Source organism: Drosophila sechellia, chromosome X, assembly GCF_004382195.2.
Source record: "Drosophila sechellia strain sech25 chromosome X, ASM438219v1, whole genome shotgun sequence".
Lineage (NCBI taxonomy): Eukaryota > Metazoa > Arthropoda > Insecta > Diptera > Drosophilidae > Drosophila > Drosophila sechellia.
The window spans coordinates 16,721,561-16,749,348 of NC_045954.1; the positions used below are offsets into that span (position 1 = coordinate 16,721,561).

The 27,788-nt window shown below is 45.8% G+C and overlaps 5 protein-coding genes and 1 long non-coding RNA gene across 8 annotated transcripts; 3 read left to right on the forward strand and 3 right to left on the reverse strand.

Annotated features, from left to right (window-relative positions):
• Window positions 1-130: 130 nt before the first annotated feature.
• On the forward strand, window positions 131-1,539 carry LOC116801972. Its single transcript, XR_004362352.1, has 3 exons — window positions 131-519; window positions 702-845; window positions 1,114-1,539. It is a non-coding gene; the product is annotated as an uncharacterized LOC116801972 (long non-coding RNA).
• Window positions 1,540-1,576: 37 nt separating this feature from the next.
• On the reverse strand, window positions 1,577-14,672 carry LOC6617961 (rho-associated protein kinase 1). Of its 3 annotated transcripts, none has more exons than XM_032724461.1 (11): window positions 13,722-14,672; window positions 13,507-13,655; window positions 10,207-10,352; window positions 9,875-10,131; window positions 5,523-8,151; window positions 5,185-5,459; window positions 4,885-5,078; window positions 4,618-4,811; window positions 4,447-4,552; window positions 4,159-4,383; window positions 1,577-1,785 (listed from the first exon to the last, which is right to left on the reverse strand). In XM_032724461.1, the coding sequence occupies exons 2-11, from the start codon at window positions 13,566-13,568 to the stop codon at window positions 1,749-1,751; spliced, it is 4,125 nt and encodes a 1,374-aa protein (XP_032580352.1). In that variant the 5' UTR covers window positions 13,569-13,655; window positions 13,722-14,672; the 3' UTR covers window positions 1,577-1,748. The 3 variants fall into 3 exon arrangements, with proteins under 3 accessions (XP_032580352.1, XP_032580351.1, XP_032580350.1); XM_032724460.1 differs by lacking the exon at window positions 1,577-1,785 and adding an exon at window positions 1,881-3,849 and having other exon boundaries at window positions 4,885-5,051; XM_032724459.1 differs by lacking the exon at window positions 1,577-1,785 and adding an exon at window positions 1,881-3,849.
• On the reverse strand, window positions 8,341-9,857 carry LOC116801971. The gene is made up of 2 exons (XM_032724462.1): window positions 9,279-9,857; window positions 8,341-9,214 (listed from the first exon to the last, which is right to left on the reverse strand). Exons 1-2 carry the CDS (start codon window positions 9,601-9,603, stop codon window positions 8,463-8,465), a joined length of 1,077 nt encoding a protein of 358 aa, XP_032580353.1. The 5' UTR covers window positions 9,604-9,857; the 3' UTR covers window positions 8,341-8,462.
• A 475-nt stretch (window positions 14,673-15,147) lies between the features above and the next one.
• LOC6617963 (40S ribosomal protein S19a) lies at window positions 15,148-16,187 on the forward strand. The gene is made up of 3 exons (XM_002042235.2): window positions 15,148-15,212; window positions 15,513-15,583; window positions 15,673-16,187. The coding sequence occupies exons 2-3, from the start codon at window positions 15,513-15,515 to the stop codon at window positions 16,070-16,072; spliced, it is 471 nt and encodes a 156-aa protein (XP_002042271.2). The 5' UTR covers window positions 15,148-15,212; the 3' UTR covers window positions 16,073-16,187.
• A 950-nt stretch (window positions 16,188-17,137) lies between these two features.
• On the reverse strand, window positions 17,138-17,711 carry LOC6617964 (probable small nuclear ribonucleoprotein G). Its single transcript, XM_002042236.2, has 3 exons — window positions 17,601-17,711; window positions 17,383-17,530; window positions 17,138-17,319 (listed from the first exon to the last, which is right to left on the reverse strand). Exons 1-3 carry the CDS (start codon window positions 17,630-17,632, stop codon window positions 17,269-17,271), a joined length of 231 nt encoding a protein of 76 aa, XP_002042272.1. The 5' UTR covers window positions 17,633-17,711; the 3' UTR covers window positions 17,138-17,268.
• A 590-nt stretch (window positions 17,712-18,301) lies between these two features.
• Window positions 18,302-27,622, forward strand: LOC6617965 (probable G-protein coupled receptor Mth-like 1). Its single transcript, XM_002042237.2, has 2 exons — window positions 18,302-20,842; window positions 25,061-27,622. Exon 1 carries the CDS (start codon window positions 18,816-18,818, stop codon window positions 20,838-20,840), a length of 2,025 nt encoding a protein of 674 aa, XP_002042273.2. The 5' UTR covers window positions 18,302-18,815; the 3' UTR covers window positions 20,841-20,842; window positions 25,061-27,622.
• Window positions 27,623-27,788: the final 166 nt, after the last annotated feature.

Here is a 27,788-nt window from a genome sequence, read left to right on the forward strand (position 1 = left end):
TGATTAAATTAGTGCTGCTTACGATGGACGTATAATTTAACATTATCTGATGCCAAGCTGATATTAAAAATGTAAATCCTGATTTTTTCGCCTTATGTGCCCAAGCGCCTCGATGGTCGATCTGTGCTGGCAGGAGCACTTCTGGTTTTTCGGAGCCAATTTGTCACGGGCCTGGGCTCTGGTTATGACAGGTTTTTCGAACCCAATCCACTCCAATCCCAAGCCAAGTCAAGCCAATCCAATCTGAGCCGAGCCGAGAAGAGCCGAGTTGAGTTGAGTCAAATGGAGTTGAGTGTAGCCGACTTAGCATTTGCAATTTGTATATTTTATTAATTAATTTATTGATTTTAGGCCAATTGTTGTTTTGCCTCTTTGCCGATCTGGTAAATCCCGATCGAGCTGCCCAACCCCGATCCCCGAAAGCAGCCGACCCGCTCCGCCCGTTGGCCAAAAACACACAGGGCACATCTGTCCCGCATGTAAATCGCATAGTTCGCGTTTAAAAATCAGCCAAATCAAGTAAGTGAGCAGATCAGCCAGTTAGTTATCAACGATATGCAAATACCCTAGAAAGTGTAATGAAACAAATATCAATTGACTTCAGGTCACATGTCAATTTGAATTTTTCATTATTAAAAGTTTTAGTTAACAGAAAATTGAAATAAATATAAATATTTTTACAAGCATTAAACTCTTTGCAGACTAAAATCCCTACAGATCATAAGATAAAACCTCAAATGCAAGTTAACAACGGATCTTTGAAAACTTGAATGAATCTCAATTCTATGGCCACCAAATCCAATCGAAATCCATCTGCAAGTCTGGGGGCCCTGAGCCAATTTAAGGTATGGAATTGGCAGCAAATTAAAAATCCGTAAAAGCTGATCAAGCCAGAAATATTTATGCATATTTTGTGGGTTCGTCGCGGCCTTGAACTGATTGATCAGGGGTGGAGCAGGGGGACAGGGGGACAGGGGGAGAGGGGGACAGGGGCGGGGTCTGTAGGGTGATGGCTGCATATGTTTAATGGGTGACAAAGCTGATGGGCGCTAATTAATCTTCCACACCCATCCATCCATCCAATCAGCTAACGATCGCTTTGAACTCTTGCAGATGTTCTGCGGCCAGGTGTTGATTTTTTGGCGGCACTTGGCTCGATGGGACATACTAATTAAGCTCCAAGATCCGAGATGCGAGCGCCAAGCTCCAAGCTGTGGCCAACTCACCTTGAACTACAAAATGTCAGCCAAAATGGCAAAAATAAAAGTTATAAAATATAAGCGATGGCTGATATGCCAGATGATACAACGCAATGCTGCAGAGCATAAACCAGAAACTTGTTAAAAATATTAATACAAAAAAATACGCAATGGGACAATGGCCGCCATTTCCATCCCAGTTCCATTAAGATCCAATCCAAATGCAAATAGCCATGCAAATGGAGCTAATGGACCCGATGATTCCGGCATATTTCCATGCCCATCACGTATTTGTGGGCCAGATTAATGCCGCCACATAGACAGATACAGATACAGATGCAGATACAGATACGAACCCAAAAATAAAGGCAGTTTTATGCAAGTTTTCATGAACCGAATAACTTTAGTTTGCATTTGATCAGACTTTTTGTTTGGGCTTAGCTCTAGGCTTAAGGTACATATTACAAAATGATTTCAGTTTGATTAATTGCTTTCGATTCCGATTCCTGTCGTATTTTTATCCGTACTCTCTAAGGCAGTAGAACAGTCTCATCGTTGTCGGATCTTATATGCCGCTCCAGAAGATCTATGATATAGGGGGAGATATATACATACATACACATATGTGGGGATAACCAAAGTAGAAAAACAAAACGTTGATGAACAGAAAACAAATGAATACTGATTTTATACACATTATAGTTTTTATTTTCTTGACGCTTGCAATTCCATTTGGATGCCAGTCGATTTGAAGATTCGATGGCAAATGCAATTACAAACGTGGTTAAACTAGAGAGTACAATTAAACATAAACGTAATACGAATGATCATCATAATAATAGTGCAAATAAAATACAAAGTAAAAATGAAAGCAGCGCTTCGATCGATTTCCAAATCAAAGTTCGAACTTTACGGCGATCGATAGACGATAAGCGATGAACAATAACCGACTACCGATGTTCAACGAAGGGCCATCAACTCCGAAATTTCGCTATTATCGTTACTTTTAAATGCAATCCGCTGGCGCCTCTCACTCTGTACACTCTGCTCTGTAAAACGAACTACTCAACTACTACTACCGCTACTACTCAAATTACAAAACTCAAAACGGGTTCGAAATCATAAGTAAAATCAACATTAATGGAATACAAATCATACAAATTGTAGAGTGCCAAGCTGCGCTGCCGTTTCTTTTGTCGAACGCTAGATGGCGCCATCGAACAATGATATAAATAAATAATTTGCTTAGCTTACAACTAGAACATATTGGATATTTAATACTTAGACGTAGCCTTTTACACACAACTCTGTGTCGCTTTTTTCGTTTTGTATAGTTAGGTGTACTTTACTTTAGTTTTAGTTTTAGTTTACTTTCGATTCATTTTTCGCTCTGTCCATGGCTAGAATCCCTCCATTCCGTTTCGTTTCCATTTCCGCTTCCTATCGATTGGTTGCATAACATTTCCCAGTTTTACATTCCATTTGCCTCAAAGGCAAAATGTTTAAAAACCTTGAACTCAAATGCTCATCGCAGACCAATTTGGATCGGATATGGAAACTGAAACATGACAGTAGACAGTATATTTAGTTGCTTTCGCGTTTTCTATTTAAGTAACTGATTGATACTCGCTGCTGATACACGTAAAACTACATTAAAGTAAAAAAAAGAGTGCTCATTAAATGGAATACAAGTCAAGGCTTTGTAAAGTGGCTTTAACTTAGTTCTGAGCTCGCTGATTGCTCGATTCGTTTGTTGTTAGCTGGCATGTGGCTTACAGGATATGCTCTCTATGTGTCTCTACGAATGTATGGTATAGCTTTGTTTCTGTTTACAAACTACGAACAACGTTTGGCCAATCCAATTCGCTACACAACAACAACAATTATGTATATGTATTCATATGTGTAAAAAAAAGTCCTTACAAGGCATCAATATGTAAAGAGAAGGGGGATGATGGAGTAAACATCTCTCCTTCTGCGACATGGATTCACTTAACTAAGTACAGCTTTCATCGTTGTGCTGGGCGCGGTGACAGAATACAATAGCAAGCCAGCCGTACAATACCATATCGTATTTATATTTATATAATATTAGTATAGTATACAAAGTACAAACGATTTATCTGACCCGCTTGACGTTGCCACTTCTGCTATACATATGCTTTTCTCACCATCCAGTTTGATGTTAGGTAAGCGTTAAACGAGTTGCATTGGCATTACATGTTCTTTAAGATACAGCTTTAGTTTTAGTATTAGGTTTAGTTTTAGTTGTAGTTTTAGTTTAGTTGTAGTTTAGTTTAGCTTGTAAATTACTCAAAAAATATTTGTAGATTACTGTAGCATGTATGTTTGGAGCGTATATATAAGATAGTAGTTGCAGTTGCCATTCAAGTTTCAGTTGCAGTTGCTCTCTCTCTGTTATTTTCTGATGATATAGAGAATCAGTTTCAGTTTGCATAGCGCTAGTTTCGTTGGGGCTGGAGAGTCGCGACTGCCGGCTCCAGCTGCATTGCAACGCCTGCGATCTGGATGTGGGATCTGGGATCGCATCGGATCGTTTGGCGTTCATTTCAGCGATGAATTGGCTGGCAGCGTGGCGGAGCGTTGGACATTAACCGCATACGGCTTGTAGGAGGAGCGCGTCGATTGGCTGCCAATTCGGTGCCAGGCGATGAATGAATGGTGATGAGGTTGAATGATATGGATGGTCATGATGATCATGATGGTGGTTAGCAGCGACAGTGGGAGGGAGAGAGCGAAAAAGAGAAATACCAATCGAGATTAGAGACACACAATACAGATACGGGGAAACACAAAAGCCATGGGATTCACTCAATTTGGATCAGTTAGTGGGATTTGTTTAGGATTCGGAAAAACTCTGACTGCTGCTGACTCCCTGGCAACGTCAAGGGTATTGGTCCTGGGCCTGGGTGTGGTTCTGGTTCTGGTTGTGGTTTACCTGGGCGATATCTTGCTGCCATCGGTGCTGTTGTTGTTGGACGAAGTGGGCTTGTATCCACTCTTTTGGATACGCTTCAACAGGCGCGCCACCCACAGCGATTGATCCTCGGGCGTGGCGGCCAGCAGCAGCATGTCACGTGCGCTGCGCGGATCGTGATTGAGCTTGCAGGGCGCCAGGGGGTCGTGCTTGTCCACATGCTCCTTGTGTATCTTGTTGCGGCATCTGGAATAACAAACAATGCATTATCAACACACACTTAGATGATTAAGTAGTGCTGCTACTGACCTCTTGCATTCGTAAGCCGCCGGCGGCTTGAACATGTGCCACAAAGGCTTCGGGCACACCTCGCAAGCCGTGGGCATGTGGTAGGTGATGTGAACGAACTCGTGACCTAGCCAAAACAAAATGCGTTTTGAGTCATTAAGTGTCAATGTCCCGGAAAGTGTGTCAGCTTACCTTTGTGGACAATGGTGCCCGGGCGCTCCTCGTTGCTATTACCGTGCAGCACGCTCACATCCAACTGGCTCTGCTCATCGGGACGATGGGAGGCGCCCTCGCCGGCGTACAGTAGCTGGAATATGCGTGGAATCTCTTTGGCATCGGCGCGTATGACATCACCCTGAGTGACGCTACGAACGTGGTACACCTTGCTGCAGGTTTAAAGGGAAGAACAATGAAATTATGCATATTATTTAATATTATTAAGCACAGTATTTAACGCACCTGAGGTCCAGGATGAGCACGGCATCCGTGGTGTTGTGCTTATCAATGTCCGAATTGTAGAAGATGATCTTGCGCGACGACACAATGACGTACTGCCGCTTCCAGCCGTGGCCACGTCGCCGATTCTGCTTGTTGGGCACACTTAGCCAGCCCTCGAAGACGGAGTCCTGTGTGAGGGAGAGCAGAGAGGAGTGCTACAGAGGTCCGGGAGGATTGGGGGAAGCATGTGTGCGGTGTGGTGTGGTGTGGGTTTTGTGTGAGTGTTCTATGTGGTTGCTGGACGCTGGCAATAATGCTCACCTGGCTATCCTCGGGATCGTTGTCCGCCGAGGAGAGCGACGCCGTCTCGTTGAGCTTGCTCTGCAGGTTCTCGATCTCGGTGGCCTTGCAATCGATCTCCATGACCATCTTCTGCTTGAGCTGCTGCTCCTCGGCGCACAGCTGCTGCAGGTCCTGGTGCTTGAGCAGCAGCTGGTTGAACTTGTCGCGCTCTTGCGAGAGCTCCTGCTGCAGCCGGCGCATCTCCTTCTCCTTTTTGCGCAGCTCGGCGGTGGAGCGCGCCTTGTTCTTTTGTTCTGCGGAATAGAGATTCGGAATGGAATTAGCGAAGGCAGGCAGAGTGTGCGAATGTAACTTACTGGGCAGATCGGAGTCGCGACGGTTCATCACTTCGGCCAGCTTGTTCACTGCCACCTGTTTGAGGAGCACTTCGTTCTTGCACTTATCCAGCAGCTTGCTGATCTCTTCGTCCTTGCTGCTTCTCATCAGCGCAAGCTCCTCCTGCTGTTTCTTGTGCTGCTGGACAAGATCCTCGTACTCGGCTGCCTTCTGGCCCAGCTTCTTGTGCAGTTCGTTCTCGGCCTCCTTGAGCGTGGCTAAGGCCGCCTCCTTGGCGTTGATCTCGTTGCGATGCTTCATGACGAAGTCCTTCAGCTCTAGCTCCTTGATAGTCTTCTCCTTTTCGAGATCCGCCACCGTCTCTTCGGCAATGGAGCGGGCCAAGGCCTCTGAGTCTGCACGGGCAACGGCCACCTGTACCTGGTGTTTGAGTGAGACGCGTTCCTCCTCAAGATCCTCGATCTTCGCCAGCCGCTCAGCGCTCTCTTCGCGATTCTCGTTCGCCTGTGTCTTGTACAGCCGCGAGAAGCACTGCTCCGCCTCGAGTTGGGCCTGAAGCTCACGGTTATTGGCCAGCGCTTCGTGGTGGGTGCCCTTTAGCTGGGTGAGGTCCTCCTCGAAGCGTCGCTTCGCTTCGCGCTGGGTGGACAGTTCCTTCTGTAGCTGGTTTTCGCGGGATCGCAGGTGGGCCACCTCCGAGCTGTGCAGGCTGAGTTCCGAGAGCAAGGCATTGCGCTTGCTGTGCTCCTGGTCGAGCTGCGACTGCAGAGCGGCCACCTTCTCCGACTCCTGGCGGCACTCACCTTCGAGCTTCTGGAGACGTAGTTGGATTTGGCGATAGTCCACGGACAGCATGCTCAGTTGACGCTCTTTTTCCTGAGAATGCTGATCTGCCTTGATGCGAGCGGACTTCTCCTCGTTGAGCTTGGACTGCAGTGCCTTTACCTCCTGCAGATTGGCCTCCTCGCGGGAAACGAGGCGCGACTTCTCGGTCTCTTGGTGGGCCTTGACCTCCTGCTGGTAGCGGCCCTGGGCCGCCTTCAGTTCGAAGTCAAGGCCGGCATGCGCCTTTTCCAAGTCGCTGATCTTCTCAAGCAACGCCCGGTTGTCCTCCTGCGCCTTTTGTTCGCGACTCAAAGTACGTTCGATGTCGTTGATCAGCGTCTGCATCTTGTTCTCGGCCTCCTTGTGCATCTCCTTAAGCTGCGATCGCAGATTCTTCTCCTGCACCACCAGCGCCTGCAGCTCGGCATTCTCCTGGCCGAGCTCCTCCTTATGCTTTTGTAGCGTATCGATCATGTCGACCATGTCGCGCACCTTCTCCTCCTGCGACTTGACCGTGAAGTCCAGCTCGGCATTGTGCTTTTTCAGCTTTTGAGTGTGCTCCGTCTCCGTTTTGTAGCTCTGCTCCATCTCAAGCAGCTGCTTTTCGAGTGAGACCACCTTGTCGTTGATATTGAGGTCGCGTGCCCGCGTCTTTTGCTCGTTTTCCAGATTGCGCTGCGTCTCCACAAGCAGTGCCTCCGTCTTCTTGCGCAGCTCGATCTCCTGCTCCACCTTCTGCATGGCCACCTTATAGTTGTGTTGGCGCAGAGCCAAATCCTTCTCGTACTCTGAGGCAATCCTCTGCAGCTCCGCTTCGCGCTTTGTTATCAGCTCTATCTGCTGCCGCAGTCCAGCATCCTGCTGCTCCAAGGCTTCCGACCTGCCACGCTCCCGCTCGAGCAGCGCCTCCAGGCGCTTCAGCTCGTTGGAGTTCGACGGCCGATGGCGGTGATTATGCCCGTGGCCGTGATTATTGCTGGCCGCCCCGCTGTTTGCCACATTGGCCTCCTTGGACTCCGCATCCACGGTGTCGCTAGACAGCAGCTGATAGTCGCCCGTATACGTAAAGCCGATGAATGGCAGGTGATTGCCGTCGAAGCCCTTGGGTACGGGAAACACTTCCTCCGGCTTCTCGTCCCGCTCAATGTCCTCGAAATTTCGCGTATCATCGTCGGAGGAGAGTTCGGGCACCACAGGCGGCACACTCTCGCGAATGTTGTCGAACGACCAGGTATCATTCCGGAAAAACGGATGCGCCTTGATGTCCTCGATGCCGTAGCGACCCAAACGTTGCGTTCGGTCCGTGAGAAAGGCGCGGATCAGTGCCTTGGCCTGCTCGCTGATCTCCACCTCGGGTGGAAAGCTGAGCGAGTTCTTGTGGTCCATGATCTTGCCGTAGGTGCCCACCAGCGAGTCTGCATAGAAGGGTGTCTCGCCGAACAGCATCTCGTAGAGAAAGATGCCCACCGACCACCAGTCGCACTCACGTCCGTACTCGTTGTCCACGCCCTGCGACTGCAGCACCTCCGGGCTGATGTAGTCCGGCGTGCCAACTGCATTGCTGGACACCACCTGACCATTGGCGCCCATTCGCATACAGGTGCCAAAGTCGGCCAATTTCAGGTGGCCATAGCTGTCCAGGAGCATGTTGTCCGGCTTGACGTCCCGATGCACGAAGCCCATATTGTGAATGGTGTCCAACGCGAGAACCACCTCCATTGTGTAAAAGATGGCCCACTTTTCCGGGATGTCGTAGTCACCCATCAGCGAGACTATGTCGCCGCCGGGCATGAAGTCCATCACCATGTATAGGTATTTGGCATCCTGTGAGGAGAGATTTTATGAATTAGAAGCTGAACTACAATTGATTTAATCTATCCTATCATATAGCTAGTAGACTCATAAAATATAAGCAATACTTTGTAAGAGTAGAGCTTTCTTAAATAGAAATTAAATTATTCACAATTTCCGAGTGGGCTACAATGATATATTTTAATATTTAGAATGACAAAGTTAAGTAATAATAATACATGGTAGGTGGAATGAAAATTTAAAAAGAAACTGATCCAAATTGTTTATAAATCGAATTAAATGTAAGCCCGACAAGTTGCGTAGAGTTGTGCGTGGTTATCATATTAAGTGTCCTTCAATAAATTATTATTAATCAACGCCACTTCAGCAGGCACTTCAAGATCTTCCGGTTGCGGTTCCAACTTCAGCAATTCCTCAATAGTATAACGAATCACATTTCCTTTCTTCACCTGACGATCATTCTGCTCGCCTTCAATTGGCTGACTTTCCATCGGAGTAGGAGCCACATTCGCTCCATAATGAGTGATATTCCCATTGCGACTCTCCGCCCCGAGTTTTTTAGTTGGCAGCGTGGCGTTCATTTCGGTTTCCATCTTGGCCATAATCTTGAAACGACACTGTTCGTCCCATTCCTTGGTGGTGGGTATATATCTTTTGGCGGTCATCGTGGTGGCCGGAGGCATCTGGTCCACTGTGGTTGGCGATTTTTGGGCCTTGAGACGACATTGCTCGTCCCACTCCTTGTCGGTGGGTATATATCTTTTGGGGGTCAACGTGGCCACCGGACCGCCAGCCTCTTGGTTTTCGCCTTCCTCGACAGCTCGCATGCGATCGACTTCAGTGCGTTCCTCCGCAGAAAAGTTTATGGGCGAATCGTTGCCTGGAACTGGAACCGGAACCGAAGACGGATCCTCCATGCTTTTTTCTTCGGTCAATTTCGTGGCTTCCAGAGCCGCCATTCTTTCCTGCTCAAGACGCTTTTCCCTGGCCTTCTCAAAAGTAATCTTTGCCTTTCTGCGAGAAATACGCATGAAGTCCAAATTATCCATAAATTCCACCGGATCACCGAAAGAAACTAAAAATAGAATGTATTTAAAGCATAACAAACTAGCCCATCGAAGAGCTATTAGCTTCCTTACTTTTCAGGTTTCTATTGGGAACTTCTTTCCATGCCTCCACCGCAGTCGATAGATTTTCCATTCCCACGTCGTCGACGACTGTGTTACCTAAATCCACATCGTCCGTACGTGAAGACTCTAGAAACTCGAACAGTTTATTTATTTTGGACAAATCCGCACAAAGCGAACGCTCCTCCGTCTTCTCTGGAGCCGGCACAAATTCCTCGGCCGTTTTGTTGGTATCACCAGCGGAATTGTTTGTAGCGCCGCCATCCCTCAAAGAATTTGGCGGCATTGGCTTCTTTAAGATCTCGGAGAGTGCATGACTTTTTACCAAATTGTACATGATTTTCGAATTTTTCACAGTTTGTTAAATCTCGTTTTGTTAGACAGTTACGATGCGTGTCGTTTGGTAGCCAGTTGAGAAGTGATTCGATTCGATCGGAAGCCCTGACAGGACAGTCAAACTGACTGACAGCAAAAGCATGGGTATTCATATATGGTACATATGTATCCCACACTGGGTTATTTCTTTTTCCCCAGCAAGCAATTAACTTAAAGCTAACCTAAAGTAACCTAACCTAAACCACGTTGAACAACTGAGTGTCCCAGCTCACCTGAAAGGCAAAGTGCAGCTGAACGATCCATTCGGAGTTGGCGTGCGCCATGATGTGTCGCTCCTCCCAGAAGAACGCGGAGTCCGGTCGTTTCATCATCTCGAATTTGGACAGCCGCTTCATGGCGTACACCTGGCTGGAGGACTTGTGCCGCACCAGCTGCACCTCTCCAAAGGCGCCGGCGCCGATGAGTTTGATAAAGTGAAAATCCTCGACGTTCATGCGCAGCTGATTGATCTGCATCGCCAATGGTTTGTCTGCAAACGAAGAAGTGGAAGAAGAGTAACGATTACCATTGGATTCCATTTCAGGGATCAGGGATGACCACTTACATTTGGCCGCATACTGCTCGATGTTCTTAAGCCGCCGCAGGGACTCGTGGTCACAATCGCTGACCAAGGCCGACACCGTGTCCAGCAGGCAGTCCACATTGCAGATGCTGGTCGGATCGCGCATCTCGCGCTCGAGCGTATTCGCCCTGGAAAAACGGAAATATAATAAATAAATAAATATAGTCAAAAGATATAGTAGAGAAGTGTTCCAAAATCCGAAATTAATCATCTGCGGTGTGTGTTTGATTGTTCAACTGGTTCCTCACCGTTTGGTCGTCATGCAAGTAAACAAATCAAATAAAATGAAACTGGGAAAACGAGGAGGAACTATGAGGGAAAGTGCGCAGATTACTCATGGACGTGTAAACACCACTTTCCGGGTACACTCCATCCACAGGCCAACAGCTGCGGTCCAAGTAATGGCATTCATAGGCTTGCACATCGTTTCTAAATTTAAGATTTCCCATTATAACCGATTCAACGAATTCGAGTGGCCGTGAATTGGATATAAACATTAGTATTGAAGGGAGGAGTTGGACCACGGCATTGTCTTCCCAGAATCTGCATTATGAGAATCGAATTAAGTAATTCCAGATCAAATCAAAAGCGGAGTACTTAAGTGCTATCACATTGACCGCAACTGTCTGCACAGCGACAGTGTAAACAAAAAAACAGCGACAGGCTTTCAGATCTTGGAATTGAAGTGGCGGTGAGGCAGTGCGAGGAGGAGCGGACAGACACCGAATGCCCCGGAGATTTGTCCCAATCGGGCGCTTTTTAGCGGCAGACAAATGGGCGGCACATGATACGGATACAGATGAAGGCGTTATCGCACTGGAAACACTAGCCACCATTGATAACCTGGCATAGGCATAGTGGAGCTGATGTTGGTGGAGTACGAGGAGGGGCCTTGACTTTATCACCCTGCGCTGTATGGAATTTGCAGTGCAAGGAATGCAAGCCACTGACAGCAACTTGCAGTTGATACGGCGCACTTGAGCAGTTGGAGCTGCCACGATGATGAGCACACACTGGAATGGAACCAGCCAACACCCCACCTTGTTGTGGACACCCATCGGAAACTAGACTTTCTGTACACAGATATGAACGGCAAAGTGGAAGGAAAAATCAAGCTGTTATCTCGGGCTGCATTACAACTGATATAGAATTATTAATTTTCGTGGAATATTAAATGGGTTGAATTTGATTCAGCGACAATGACTTTCATTTATACAAACATATTTATCAGTTAATTTATGCATTTTCATGAATCAAATATTTGCGTAACTATAGTATAGTTAGTACGCTAATTTAATTTATCAGTGCTGGTTTTAAAATCTCAAAAAAAAATAAAACATTGTGTTATGATTCACCAAGCGTTTCATTCTTTATAATTGATATTTAGAATATACAAATTGCTTATTTACTTTCGAATGTAAACAAAAAGTAAAAGTTCATTGCTTGGAAAATATGCAAGTACATAAATCATGGAAATTGATATCTGGCGTATGCAAATATAGAAAATGCTACAATAAGAAAATTAATTATAACAATTAGGTATTTGCATACGAGGTTACTAGAGCATGGGAAAAGCGCTCTTTCAAATGGAATTTCTCGGCAAATTAAACTACAAATTCGGCAAAGAACGAAACAATTAAATTTGGCTTGCCTGAATTTCTGAATTTCAAGGCATTTTCCGGTCAAAAGCTAATACCCGTAACCAAGATGCAATTAGCAAGATGGAAGATGCGGAGTGCCAGTCTGAATTTTGGAGCCCAGAAAGCAAAAGTCGGACTCAGATGCAGGAGCAGGCAAACTGCGATGACAGTCGGCGCTAAAAATTGATACTAAAAGGTGTTTGAATTGTTGTGATTTCATCATCGCCACTTACGGCATGACAGAAAAGCCAAAAACAAAACGCTCAGGCAGCGGGTAATAGCAGCACACACACCATACACACACACACCATACACCATACACACAAAAGCAAACAACTTGGGAAAGTGGAATTTTCAAAAATGCTGCGATGAATTTTCGTTGCCGCTGTTGATTTCGATTTGGCCAAAGCGGCAATGGCAACAACATAATTATGAGCAACATTATTGACAACAACAACGGCAATAATAATACATAATAACCAACGACGACGACGACGACGACAACATTATCGTCACCTATAGACAATATAATTTTCAACTTAATTTATACAACGTCGCCAAATTCGATCTGCCTCCTTTTTTTTTTTCATCCAGTTTCTACAAATTGAACGCTTCACATTCAGAGGTACTGCATCTGCTTTGCAGAATCTCTTCACACCTTATTAATTCTAATTAATTATTTGCCCAGGCAGCACAAAGGAACTGTTCGGCTTTTATGACCAAATGCGCATTGCAATGGGCCATTGTTGTTAGTACGCAAATGCCTTAACGTTTGCGCTTATGACTGCTTACAACAGATACCCACCGGAGTGGTGGGATGGGTAATTAAATTTAAGTATTTATATGCATACTCGACGCTGCGGAATTGCTGGGCAAGTTGTATTCGCGGAATTCGGAATGCAAGCGAACCAGGACGACAACTGGGAGCTTGGAGCTGGATGCTGAACGCTGAATGCTAGGAGCGTGGAGATGATAACAACGTACCGTTCCGGCTCGCACGAATGGAGGGCGGCGGGCATTAGCCATGTCCCCATGCCCTGTACCGTCTACTGTCCAATGGAAGAAACCGGCGTGGTGCTGGCTATCTTCTACCTTTTTGGCCCAAAACGATGCAAACGATGCAGCCGATGCAACGCGACGCCTGCAACTGACAAACGGCGGCATCAGCCACTGTGCGTTCGTTTCAGTTCGCTTTTCGTTTTGGTTTTGGTTTGGTTACAAATTTTAATGCGAAAATGGCAAATTTATTATAAAGTCGCCCCCCGTTTTGTTCACTCGCTTGTCAATTTGATTGCCGCGCTGTCGCTTTGAACATGAGATATGGAAGGTGTTTGCCAGCGGTGTATTACTTTTTGATTTGTTTTGGCCAGGCCCGTTTGGCTTGCGCTGAATTGTGCTGGCTAGTTGGCTGGCTAGGTGGTTAGCTGGTTAGCTGCTTGAACAGTTGAACAAATCACAAATCTGTCTGTACAAATCGCACGTATCTGTGCGATGGCTACTGCCACTTCTACTTCTACTTCGACTTCTACTATTGCTGCTACTATTGCTGCTGCTACGGCTGCTGCTGCTGCTGATGCTGCCATTCAGGTGACAATTAATTGAGTGGAGCAGTCGCTTTTGGGCCGCCATCACGAGCACTCACCGGCGCCTTCGTTCCACGTCCATGCTGCGCTGCTTGGTCACAGTTTCTCGTCCAGCTGGCATGCAAATGCAAGATAACAAGCTGATACTGCTGCTCCAGCTGCTGCAACTACTGCTTCCTGTTGGTCAACTGCTGCTCCTGTGCTGCAACTGAAAGCGAAGCACGGGTTTAACAGAATTCTTCTCTGGGCACACATATTTATATTGTACATTTACCTGCCAGCAGGAGTTGTTGGACGTCTGTCTATGCTGGGAATGCTAATGGTAATGAGGAGAGGAGGCACGCGTCAAGCGCTAGTTGTTTGCTGTTCTGGCGATGAGGTCACGAGCGTTTCGTTGGATTTCTGGCTAACTGTTGCCGCTGAACGCCAAACGAATACGGATGGGTATGGGAATGGGAATGGGTATGGGGATTGGGCACTTGGGCACTTGGCGCTGGCTTCTTTTGGTGGAGTGCCGCCAACGCCACATGCGGACGCAGCCGAGCACCCGGGCGTTCCCAGGTGCGTTTCTCACACGGCAGGCAGGTGTGCTATCAATTCCCGGAATATGCTACGCGTCTACTTTACTTCCTGAGCAAATGGGATCGTACTGACCAGGATGATCACGCTGACCACGATGGTTTGTTGGGTAAACAAGGGAACGGGGATTATTGTCCGCAGTCCTCTTGGCATGCAACAGTTGTGTCAACACTGGTGGCCAAAAACCTGGCCAAAATGTGGCGAATGCGGCGGATTGGGGGTGTTGACGGTGGGCTTTTGTTTCTCGGCCTTTTGAGTTGTGTGTTTTTGTGTGCCCCAATCTCGTAGCTTTTTCCTTCTTCTATTTTTTTTTGTTAATTCCAACGATACCTCTGTGCACACACACACTCACACGAGCGCACGCACACCAGTGCACTGCGAACGGCGAACGTAGCAAGCGCTACAACAACAATAACAAGGCGCTTCACACACACACACACATGCGCGCACACATCAATGCGCGACACACCGACGTGCTGTCCGTCGGCAGCGGGGGAAACGCGCGGGGGGGCGGGACGGGACGGGGGCGGCTGACCGCCCAAATTCCGAATGTCCAGTTTGGGCCGCGGCCAAATCGATCAATTTGGTTTCAATTAGACGCTGCGCGTTGCACTTATTTTATTTCGGCTCGGTGCTGGTAGAGATGGCAATTGTGTTTACATATCGAAGTTAAAGTATCGAAGTCACTAGGCGCCGATGAAAATACCAGAATATACCAGGGCCAACAGGTGGCGCTCCAACTGGGGATGGTGCTGCGGCAATATCGATTGTCTGCGTCATCGATGGGCCGTTCGTTATTCGATAATCTCGCAAGCTACCTTCATGAATAGTTATTTCAATTAATTGCTAACAAATTCTGATATTAATAACTAAAGTGATAAAGCAACAGGTAAATAGCATTGTGCATTTTTTAGCCACATTTAAAATATACCCATACGAACATGCATATTTAAACAAATGCCATGTAATATATATTATAATCGTGGTTTCATTCATTTTAAATATTTTTAAAAATACCTATATAGTGAACACAAACGTTGTTAGAGTATCATTAACCGAAACTTCGATAGTTCGCTGCGCCGACATTCGATTAATCGATACTATCGCTGGTGACTGGCCCAGCACTATTAACCGCAGCCAACTTCACGCGCCTTGTTCTTTTTTCCGGTTGACTTTAACGAGAAAGGTTGTGCACGAATTCTTTTCAAGTGAATTATCTTTTTTTTTATGTTTTGAATGGGTGAAATTCAATGAAAGAGCCCACACCAAGTGGCAATTGACACAATGGGCAGACCGTAAACACGAAAAGACTGCTTTTTTCGAGTTAAAACTCCGGCTGGCAATTTTTTGTTGTGCCCCTGCATGTGTGTGTGCGAGGGAGAGAGAGAAAGAGAGTGTTTCTGTGAGAGAATCGTGGAAATCGCGACAACGTGTTTTTGGCAGCATTTTAATAGATTCCCATTTGTTTTTCCCGTTCTGCCCGCAGATGCCAGGCGTCACAGTGAAGGATATTGACCAGCACGCGGTTACCAAGGCGGTCGCCGTCTTCTTGAAGAAGTGAGTACTGACCATCAAGTATATTTCCACCACATAACCTCACAATCCATTTGTTTATCCCCCCCAAAAAAAATTAAAAAACCAAATAGGACTGGCAAGTTGAAGGTGCCCGACCAGATGGACATCGTCAAGACCGCCAAATTCAAGGAGCTGGCGCCCTACGATCCCGACTGGTTCTATGTGCGTTGCGCCTCGATCCTGCGCCATCTGTACCACCGCAGTCCCGCTGGAGTCGGTTCAATCACCAAGATCTACGGCGGACGCAAGCGCAACGGTGTCCACCCCTCGCACTTCTGCCGCGCCGCCGACGGTGCTGCCCGTAAGGCTCTGCAGGCCTTGGAGCACGCCCGTTTGGTCGAGAAGCACCCGGACGGTGGTCGCAAACTGAGCTCCATTGGACAGCGTGATCTGGACCGTATTGCTAACCAAATCGTGTTCAAGCAGCGCGATGCCGCCAAGCAGACCGGGCCCCTTGTTATTTCCAAGTAATCACACGGCGCCCCTTCGATTTCTAAAAACACATTTTTAGACTTCTATTGTAAGCGCTTTTTGTTTGCACGAGAGAGATGAGAAAATAAAACCAACCACAATTTGTAAAAGTCTACGAAACATGCGTTCTTCGAATGCTGGAAACATTTTTTATGCGGTCTCTAAACAGGGGAATTGAATAGCTCTTGGCAAAAATAATGCAAAAAGTGGTCAATTTAGCAGGATGCTGTTCATGTGCGATGAACAATGTGGTTGTGGACAACAGCTACAGTTGGCTTAATTAGCTAGCCTAACTAGCCAATATATACTTTTCCCAAGCCTTCACAGTGTTCGGATGAGTAAAATTCTGCCCTTAGAAAGTATATAGTTTCATTAACAATCCAAGTGCTAAATAGTTACTTGCCTTGCAGATATAAACATTTTATATCATACTGCTCATGTGCAAAAGAATAGTTAATTGAGTTTTTAGTCATGTGGACTTGTAAGGTTCTTCTTAAGATTTAAAGCATTGCCTCTTTGATGGAACATACAGAGAATGGTGGAGCTTTCTTGCTTTAATATATATTGTTTTTTGTTTTCTATTCCATTTTGACTAATTCCGTTGTCAAATAAAATCTGCGAATGAAGAACTTTCTGATACACTTGGAGTACACATCTTGCATCATTCGAAGACTAAAAAGACGTACCCTTTTATTTGGGCAGCTTTGAAATAAAGTCGATCGAACATTGTTAAACAAATTCAAAAAGGAATGACCAAAATCTATCAACAAGTAAGGTACTAATAGCCGAATATAAGTTAAATTAACAAAGTCCTTTCATAGCAGAATACAGAAATCAAGAAGCTAAGCTGTTGTATAAAATCAAAGGAAACCAAATTGATTAGGAAACCAAATTATCTGTAAAGCTATCTGTTTGCATTTCGTTTGCTAGTCTTGGCGATGCCATTTAAAGATGCAATCTTCCGACTGAAGTTCCCATACAGTAAATCACAAAGTACGCAATATTAAATATTAACGACTTATTTTCCAGACTGCCCATATAAATCGTCAGTTCAAAAAGGAGAAGTATTTGTTATAGAATTTATTCAAGAGTTAGTGTGTTTCTTCTGACTATGTGCAGCGCATGAATGTTACGGAGCCTTAAGACTAAGCACTACGTCTAACGATGCTCGACGAGATCGGGTTCCGAGGCGGGTGCTAGACCCTGTCCAGGGCCTCCACCATGACGATGCTGTTGCCGCGAATAACCTGGCCAGATGGGAAATACGAGTGAGTCGGGTAGTTTAAGGCAGGCTATGCTGCGCATCTTACCACCATGCCGATGTTGTTCTTCGTGTTGTCCTTGCACTCCTCCACCGTGTCGTCCAGGACCACGTTCATGAAGGGATCGAAGCCTCGCAAAATGCCGGTCACGGCGCGTCCGCCGTTCAGTTTCAGCATCATGCGCTTGTCCATGTATCTGCAAGTTTTGTTGTATTGTTAATCGCATTTGTGGAGCGCTATCTTTTCTACACTTGGGTGTCACTTACTTTTTCACCTCTGGGGGATGGGCCTTCGACATTTTGATGTTTTAATTTGCGCAAATCGGAAAAATTAAGTAAAAACGCGGACCACAAGCTAGAGATGTCACTATTGTGTGGAGCGATACTATCGTCTTGGCCACTCAAACAACTGGTCACACTTTTGGGCGGGAAAAATATTTTCCCACCAAATTCGTTGGCTTTTAGGTGCTCACAAAAATGAAATTGTTAAATAGCAAATAACATAGGAATAATTTTAGTAAATCGCAATATAAAAATAAATAAACAAGGACTGATAACTAACAGTATTCTTATAATGGGTCAACGAATAAAAAGTGGGCAGTATAATCTACGATTTCTTTAAACCTGCGGCGCATCTGCATCAACGATCTTTCATTTTTAGATGCACACATTTTATTAACGGTAAATATAAATAAAATTGAAAAAAAACTATTGATCCTTTGTTTATTTAAGCAATTATGCTTGCCTTTATTGATTTTTAAAAAGATGCATTTTCATCAAATGTTGGCCTGCCTACTCCATGCAGTGCGAACATACGGCATCAACGCGTTTTGAAGCGGCCGTGTGAAAAGGCTATTTTGTGGTTGGCGCAGATCTGCGCTGCAGTGTGACCCCAGCTGCGGGTATTTCGCCGTCGCACAGGGTCACACTCGCCCGCCCAAGCACCCGTATAAAATCCTCGCCCCCCCTGATCGACGATAGTATTTCGAAAAAAACGCGAGGAAAAGTCTGATGCGCGTTAAAATCGGAGCGCAAATCGTGCACATATTTTTTTTACACACTGCGCGCCGTGCTTACGACTGAAAACGGAGACAGACATAAAAGCCTTGGCGCACTAGCACGCAATGAAAACGCACCGAAATGAATGTGATATTGTGATAAAATACATGATTCGCTGACAACTCTATTTTATATTGAATGCATTCGAGAAATCGAACGCAGCGCAGCGTGTGTTGTTTACTTAACGATTTTCTGTGTTTGTTTGCCCAACTTGCGTAGGTGAAATTCAGCATTTCTGATTTTCCATTTGCCAACGAAAGAGAGGAAAAGTGAAAAGTGCTATTCGACGAAGCGAAACGGAACGCAAAATCAAAAGAAAAACAGCATATCCAAAGATATGTGTACATAGCACATAAATTGCAAATTGAGGCCAAGAGACAAGAGAACCTGAAATCCACACAGATCTTGACGAGTGAGCTCACAATGGACAGGAGTCGGAGTAGCAGTGCTGCCAGCAGCAACCAGTTCATCAGGCCATGTGGCCTACTGACGACCGTCGTCCTGCTGCATGCGCTGGTGTCGATGAGTTTGGCCATCGAGGAGACGTCGCCACCACCGGCCGCCCCGCCACGGCCATCGCCGCCGCCCACCGTGAAGCTCAACAAGTGCTGCCATTCGGGCGAGTATCTGAACGATGGCACCTGCATCGCCGGCAGCGAAGCCCTGTGGCTGCCCATGGTGTACTTGGTGCAGCAGCAGCGCTTCTTCGAGCCCCATGGCGCCAGTCCGCGATTCTTGAAGTTCCTGCCCAATACGAGACCCAACTGCCGAAAGGATCAGACGACGGAGATCTTCCGCAGCCGCGGAGCCAATGTGATGCTCTTTCCCAATGGCACGCTCTATGTGCGGGAACGCGCTCTGATGGTCCAGCCATCGGACTATTGCGTCGACTGGGAGGTGGCCGTCGTCTGCTTGGACAGTCCGCCGACCAACGCTGTGGAGGATCCCGATTACGCAGCCAATCCCCTCGTGCAGCAGGAGCCGCCCAAGGCCAGCCTGCGACTGAGCAAGTGCTGCGGCAAGTGGGGCAGCTATAACACGCAGCTCCAGAACTGCGATCTGCAGCCCAACCATCAGGCAGCCGTCGATGGACTGCTGCGTCTGTCCCCACAGCTACCCGAGGGCAGCTACCAGACCAGCTATGGCCTGCCCGACTGTGCCCAACCCGGTGGCTACTCCATCGCCGGGGATTGGCAGGATGCCAAGCTGGATCGAAACACGGCCATGCTCCAGTTGCCGCACAAGAACCTCAGCGCCGGGCAATACTGCCTGGAGCACACGCAGCGCGAGGGCGAGGTGAAGATCATAGCCTGCCAGCATTTGTTTAGCTCCGCAGGAGCCGGCACCCACGAGGGCTCCATTGGAGGCACCATCGAGCAGGCCAATGGCCAGAATCTGCAGAAGGCCGTCCTGACTGGCGGAATACTTGTGTCCATTGTCTTTCTGTCCGCCACTTTGGTGGCCGGCTTCCTGCTGCCCGCTGTGCATCATGCGCTTCATTGGCGCTGCCAAATCTGCTATGTCACCTGCCTGCTATTCGGCAAAATCCTGCTGGCCGTCGAGGAGCTGAGCTCCAGCCTGCAGCCGGGCAGTGCCGCCTGCCACACGCTTGCTATCACCATGCAGTTCTTCTTTCTGGCCGCCTTCTTTTGGCTGAACACCATGTGCTTCAACATCTGGTGGACGTTCCGGGACTTTCGACCCAGTTCGCTGGAACGCAATCAGGAGGCACTGCGTCGCTATCTGTACTCCCTGTACGCGTGGGGCGGTCCGCTGCTTATCACCTTCGTGGCCGCCTGCGTGGATCAGCTGCCGGAGACGACGCTACTGCGTCCGGGATTCGGACAGCTCTACTGCTGGTTCGACAATCGCAACCTCTCCATCTTCGCCTACTTCTACGGACCCATTGGCCTGCTGCTGTGCGCCAATATAGCGCTCTTCGTGTCCACCACCCATCAGTTGACGTGCGGCCTGTGGAAGCGAGACGATGTCAAGTCCTCCTCGGAGAAGTCCGCCCTAGGACGCGTCTGCCTGAAGCTGGTCGTCGTTATGGGTGTCACCTGGATAGCGGACATTCTGTCCTGGCTGGTGGGTGGACCACATGGCGTATGGTTCTTCACCGACCTGATCAACGCCCTGCAAGGCGTCTTCATCTTCATCGTGGTGGGCTGCCAGCCGCAGGTGTGGACCGCCTGCCGCAGGATCTTCTGTCCGCGATTGCGTCATGACATCACCAATACGACCAACGGTGTCCAGCACTCGAGCAGCTCGCAGGGCTTGCCCTCGTTGGCCGGCGGCACGGAGATTACCCAGAACACCACCACCACCACGACGACGACCACCACGACCACCAGCCACAAGCCCAGCAGTCCGGCGGAGGATGAGGTACCGGAGAAGGCTCCCATTGCCCCCGCCGCACCCATCATCAAAATGGAGACCATTTGCTAAACGTAAGTTGAACACCCGATAGCCAGTGAAGTGTGCTTGTGAAGAGATAGCTCTGTTTGTCAGCGCGCAAACAAAGCGCCTGCTGTTCCCAACTCCCAACGCAGTTTGCCAAGTGGCTTACAAAACGCGGCTTTAAGCACACACACACTTGCTGATAGACTTATCGGCCTTAATGGGCTTTAGGGCCCAGCCGGGAATGCAAAGTATCTCAATGAGCTGGCTGGCTGGCTGGCTGGCTGGCTGACTGGCTGACTGGCTGTTTACCCGCCGGTTACGCCATGCATCGCAGCAGTTTCGATCCTACAAAGTGCACGTATGTACAGGTGGGGCCACTTCAATATCACTAAGCAGCTTTAGCTTCAATAGACTTCAATCCGAGGAAGGTGGAGCAGAAACATTGTTTGGTCTTTCGGGTTATTAGTCCGCTTGCAGAACACCAAGAATCTAAGTTTCTTATTAAGTTTTAGTCTTTCAAAGGGGGTCTTAAATTAACCCGAAAATGATTTAGAATCCAAGTAAATTGGATGTATCAACACATTAGCTGAATTTTCCGGTATATAACCAAAATTGTCGGCTGATTATCACATATATGTGTGTCGGAGAAGATAGTGTGATAATTGCGCTGTCTGTGGATTTAACCCAAATACCAATGATGTATTCACAAAAATGTGGAAACAAATAGGAGGAAAACCCGAATTTGTCATGGAAATAGTGTGTGTTTGCGCCGACAACTTTCGAGAACCAACCACCAATATGAAGATAAAAAAAGAAACTAGTTTGGTTTTCTAGGGGGAAAACGAGGCGAACTTTTCAATTCAAAACCTTTGGAGTTTCATTCAATTGGGTAAGTGTCCTTTTTCGGCCATGCCCGTTGGAAAATACCCTGCTCTATAGGACACTATTCGTCTCACCCCCCATGTGGACTATACGCTATCCAGATGAAATTTTAAGGGTTCGAGATTTCCTGTGCGGCAGGCGGCTACCTGGAGCGTTTTTCCAACCAGGCGCCGGGTGAAAAAGTCTAGCACGTTTTTACTTTTCCCATTTCGTTTTATGGTTTTATATGGGCGGAATTTACGTAGGGTGCGAAGATGGTCCTACGATGGTCAGTGGTGGCCGGATGACCGGATGGCCATTTGCATGACCGAAACTGCTTTACAACATGCGCCAAGTTTACGATTTCGCGTGCAGCACTTGAGTTCGAGAATGGTCATAAAGATGAAAATGTTGCCGCTGTGCCGTTATGTTTTTCATCGGAAAACTCTGACGCCGGGCCGGGCGAATTCGATTTTCGAATTTCCTGTCCGATTTTCACATTTCCACATGGCCATAAAGTAATCAGCGCAACCCTTGACACACACGCAAGCGAAGATAATGGAAATCGTAGCTGGCATCCGTATCGGCTGGAACCAAAAATGTGTGTGCTCTGTGTGCCGAACCCGAAAGGGAAAATCGAGTTTAAATTGGACTCACCGGCGACGATGGAGATGGTGATAAGCACACAACACAACATATCGTCTTGTTTGCATTTCGGCCTATTTACTTATTTACTTGTTACTTTGTTAGTTTGGTCGCCTCAAGTGGTCTTGACACATCCCAAATGATCCAATGCCAGACATGCGGACAGGTCTCGAAATCTACTACTATCTAGAAAGCAAACTTAGCTCAGAGCTCATAAAGTTTTGAAAAACTATAATTCCGTTTTCGAGCACTAAAAAATAGGGCAACTTGAAATCTAGCATTAAACTGTCTGCTTAATGTTCCAATGAAAAGATAAGGATTTAACAATTAAAAAATCTGTTTTTTTATGTACTGCATTTTGATAGCAACATTAGTTTAAGAAACTAATCAATGAAGTCTGTTTTTTCTATATGAACAAGAAATGCTGCTTTGTTTAGGCCAAGTTTGTGTTATTAGAGCCGAAGAACATTGGTTTGCATTGTACGCAGGCGTATAGAAAATGTGTAATTACTTCAGTTTGTAACATTTTCGAATGTGACAGCTGCTGGTGGCAGTTAATTGTGTGCCCTCGCGTTTTATTGTCTGTTACTTTTGAATTTTTCTTTTCTTTTCGGCCCTGATCGCGTCATACTTTTTTGGGATCCGTGTCTGTCCGGGTGAACAGATGTGCTGTCTACCGTTCGCTTGTGTGTAGGTCCGTGTTGGAATCAGAGGTTTTGCCCCAAACGAAAGAGAAAACAAAACAAACACTGGGTTTTTGGCCCATGGGCTCATTCGATGGGATTGCGCAACCGAGTTAAATGGCCTGGCCCCTGAAAAGCTGAAACCCAAAAACAGAAATATGAAATCTGAAATCGGGAAGTCTGAAATTGTGGCTGGCACACGCAATACTCGTAATCAGACTGAAATGAGGGGCAGTCAGTCGCCTCAAAACTGTGACCTGCATGCGTTTGCCAACTGCCAACTGCAAACTGCAACTGCAACTTCGAAGGCACAACGAAATGCATCTGCAACTGCAACTGCAGCTGCCGTGCCATTTGTGTTCATCTGCATAATCCCAGAGCAGCGTGTCCACGTCACGCTCATCACAACGCGACGGTGCAAAAGTGCAGCGAAATTGGAGTGGCGGTTGCGGGGAGGAGGGGGTGCGTTGCTCGTTTGTCAACTGAAATGGTCCAGATGCACAATGCAACGGCGGGAAGATGCGGCAGGAATGCACTGCAATCGATGCAGCAATGCGTTTTGAGCTATCATGAAATCAGATGGGGTCACATCAGTGGGAAAATGCTAACTCTGTGGGCTAAAACCAGTTGGGAATTAGAGCGGGATTTAGAGCTAAGCTGACATGCAATACTATTTATTAAAGAGCTACCAAATTTAACCGGGCAAATACTTTTCCTACGAAAAAATGATTGTGTGCCAAAAACTGAAAACGAAAGTTTCCCTACACTTACTTTTGGCATCGCCCAAAAAACACTTTCTTTCATTAGCCATTTCACTGATTATCTTGTTTGGTAACCAAGCGGAGTCATCATCATAAGCACACAGCGTTAAACTATTCAGCTATTTCCAGCTTGTTGAGAGAACTAAAAGCTCGGACACGCTTGAGTTCCACTTTGTATCTCCATCAAACATTTAATAATTAAGTGATTTCGCTTATTGTTCTATTATTTATTAGCGCATTTCCTAATTGTTTGACACGACGAAACACGAAATGATTACTAATTTCATAGAATGCCAGTGACCCATGCTCATTGGCATTTCGATTAAATAATATTCCCAGTTGCATGAAATATAAATATATAGATTGTTTCTGAACGTGACCTGTACTTCCTGAATCTTGGCAGTGTTTTTTTTCGTATCTGGGTCAGCTTTTATCTGCCTAGTTCGCTGACATTTTAAAGTTTGCAACACTTGGCAGCGTAATGAATTCCTTCCTGTTGACTCCACCACGCAAATTGGCACAAATTTCGCAGTAAGAATACTTAATGTCCAACTCCAGACGCAATCGCAGCGGCACACGCACACATGCTCTGCGTTCATTTGAGTTTAGCGGCAATTTTTAATTTGAACGTTCTGCAGTTTCTCAACTTATAATTGCACTCTGGCCCATTTACATTTTACGCAGGGCATTATTTTTTTTTAATTTGTGCCTGCTACGTAGGTCGACATTGGATTCCTCGTTGGAGGCCGAAGGAAGCAAAGTGGGGGCATTGTTGTCATGCATCCACAGTTGCGGTTAATGCAATAGCTCTGAATGATAATAATTACCTCGGTCCTTGAATGTTGCGAAAATATCTTTGCAGTTCCTATTAGCATAGCATTGCGTTTGGTACATGAATTTCAATTGGCAATAATAAGTATTTCATCTGGCAGCAGTTCACACCTCAAATCATATCGCAAATGCCAACTTTTCGCAAGAAAATCAAATCAAAATAAATCTCAGAATTCCTGATTACGCGATGCCTGGAAATCTAAACAGATCATGAGTAATCCGCAAATGTTTCAGCTGAGAAAAATGAAAAGAACAAAGTTTCCGCTAAAGGTATTTAGAAAGGTAGTTAACTTTTAGATCTCTGGTATTTTGAACCAACGCTTTCCTAGCAGTGTAAACTAAGACTGCAAGTCCTTGCACTAAAGCCCTTTTCAACACTGCTTCTAAGTACTAATATCTTGAGTGCACTGTACCCACATGTGCACGCATATCATATGAAAATTTGTACTTATTTGTGCCCCTCTTCTTTCTTATTTTTTTGCAGACAACTGAGACGACGAGCGACAATGCGAAAGCCAGGCCCGGATACAAAAGTCCAGACCTCGAGCGAGCGAAATAATGGCAATGGGCAGCTCAGAAATAAGAAAGAAAGAATGGAAAAAACACGAAAAAAAAACGCTGCCAAAGCTGGAGTTTCGAGACGAGAGCGGCACACACTTGCGCAATCGCGGCAACAAAACCAAGCTGACCAGCTAATTGTGCGAGTGTACGAGCGAATGATGTGTGTGCATGGTTGTGTGTGTGTGTGCAAGCGACTTGCGCGTGATTTTGAAATCGGCCAACAACCGCTGCCGAACAAAACGTACTCAGTATGCCAGTATTCAACTTCAATTTAAGCCAGCGCACAAAAGAAACGTATTATTTTATTCATCATCATCATCATAATCGCATAGCATCGCATCGCATCGCAGAATAACGGTAAAGCAGTTCGGGTCACATTAACACGTTCTAATTGGACACTCCGGTCAGTGTTGCGAAATGGAATGTGCAGCAAACGAAACAGGAATTCAGCCTAGACAAAACAAAGCAGCGCTATTGTGGCTCTTTCTTTCATTTAAGCACTTTTAGCCAACAGAAATAAAAACAAGAGGGCTTTATGTGTGTGTCTGCCTGCATGCTGTATGTATGTGTGTGGCAACCACAAGTAATTTTCTGTTGGGGCACTTTTGTTGTTTAGTTTAGATCGCGTTGCTCTGCTTTTCTTTCTGACTCAAATCTCAAGTGTGAGAAAAACAGCAGGCGCACCACACACAAACACACACACACCCATGCATGCACATATCGGATGTTTAACATTTAAATTAGCTGCTTCTGATTGGCATTACTCGTATGACACTGCTTGCATCCAGTTCTTTATTCGTGCGAGCGTGTGTGTGTGTGTGTCTTTGACGTTTTTATTGCCTAATCACTTTTTTTATTTGCACTTTACTGCGAGAATACTGGACGAAAACCGCTGACTGGAACTATTTTTATGTTTGCCCCATAATGTTTTTCAACCGAAAAATGTTTGTATATTTTTTTACGTCTAGTGTAAACAATTGAAATTTATTTACTTCAGGGCATAAACAAAATCGTTATGCACACACTTTTGATAGGCGGAAACAATCAAATTGATCATCGAAAGTTCAACGATACGCAGCGATCAAGGTTAAATGGTTCCAAATGAAAGCGCACTAAATTTAAAGCTGTGCACACACACACACACACACATGTGCATTTGTCAATGCTTACGGGCAAGCAGTGCAGTTGTCCTGCATCCTGTTTAGGAACTCCAAATTTGAGATGTATTCCCCCCCATTACAAACGTATTTTTATGTATTTTAACTCTTGAAAACGCAGAAACTACAATGCAGTACAATTATTATTTCTCATAATATTTATTTAATTTTTTTTTGTAATTAACTAATATTAATTTATTGCTCAAGTTACGATGGCACGTTCAACGTGCTTGAGTGACAATTGTATTATGTAGTAGAACTTCCAAAGTGTTCAGGCCAAAAGTAATTCTCCCCGAACTAAAGAGCGATCGTACTGAGAAGCTGGTAGGAGTCGAGTGATTATCTATATATATATTTATATATATATATATATATTTTTACATTTGTGTACATATTACTGCGTATTTTCTATGTAGCTTATTTAGTTATCTTGATGTAAGCAACGAATCGAATATGAAATTATCGAATGACTGAGACAAAGGCAGCGAATACTTTACACCAACATAGATTTTACATTTTGATACTAAATATTAACTATTGACCATTGTATATAAAAGTATTTTGTACACACCCTATTGGCTAAGCAATTCATATAAAATATATATACATTTAAATTAAAATGTGCATAAACAACGATTGTTAACTCGAATCCCTGTAACTCCACAACGAATAGCCACTAAGTCTTAGTCGTTATACACACCACACCCATAGATGTTAGGAACCTACGAACAAGCAGACTATTATTAACTAAATCGGAAACTTTAACTAAATCACTAAAACAAGCGAACAAGTCTGCAAGACAAGGCAAAAGGCCCACTAAGTCAGCTGCTCCACGCCCTCAAAAGCCAATTTCGAACGATTTCCCTCGAGAGGAAGAGTATTTTAACGTTAATTATCATATAATGTATGGCATTCGTATATATATTCCTTTATCAATAAATCGCTTTTGGAGGCGTCCGCATGCCCCTCGATCGTCGCCTCTGTTTGCTATTAATTTATGGCGCAGAGCGCGGGAACATTTTATAGATAAACATGCGGAACAAAATGGTCTGAAATGGCAATTAAATGAAACCGAAACTGAAACTTGGCATAAATGTGCAGCTACATAGATATATAGGATAGATATAGATATAGGCCAGATACCCCGATATTCGCAACAATACACCCGCAATAGTATAAATAGTATAAACACGAATAACGATGGCAGCAAATGGGTATTGCCATTGAGCAAACCACCACTGAACTATTTATATTTACATAGCGTACAATAAAGCTTTTTGGCAAATATCAATTGAAACCGAACAAACCAAACTAAGAACCAGCTAATAGCGAATGTCTTTCAATTGGTGGCCGACTCATCAGGGTTGCTCCTGCGGATTGGCATTGCGGTAATGGTGACCCACTTCGGACTGCGATGACTCCAAGTGGATTAAACCTTTGTCGTCGTGGGACTGGAACCACAATCTTCTATCGCCGCCTCCAGCTGTTTGTCCA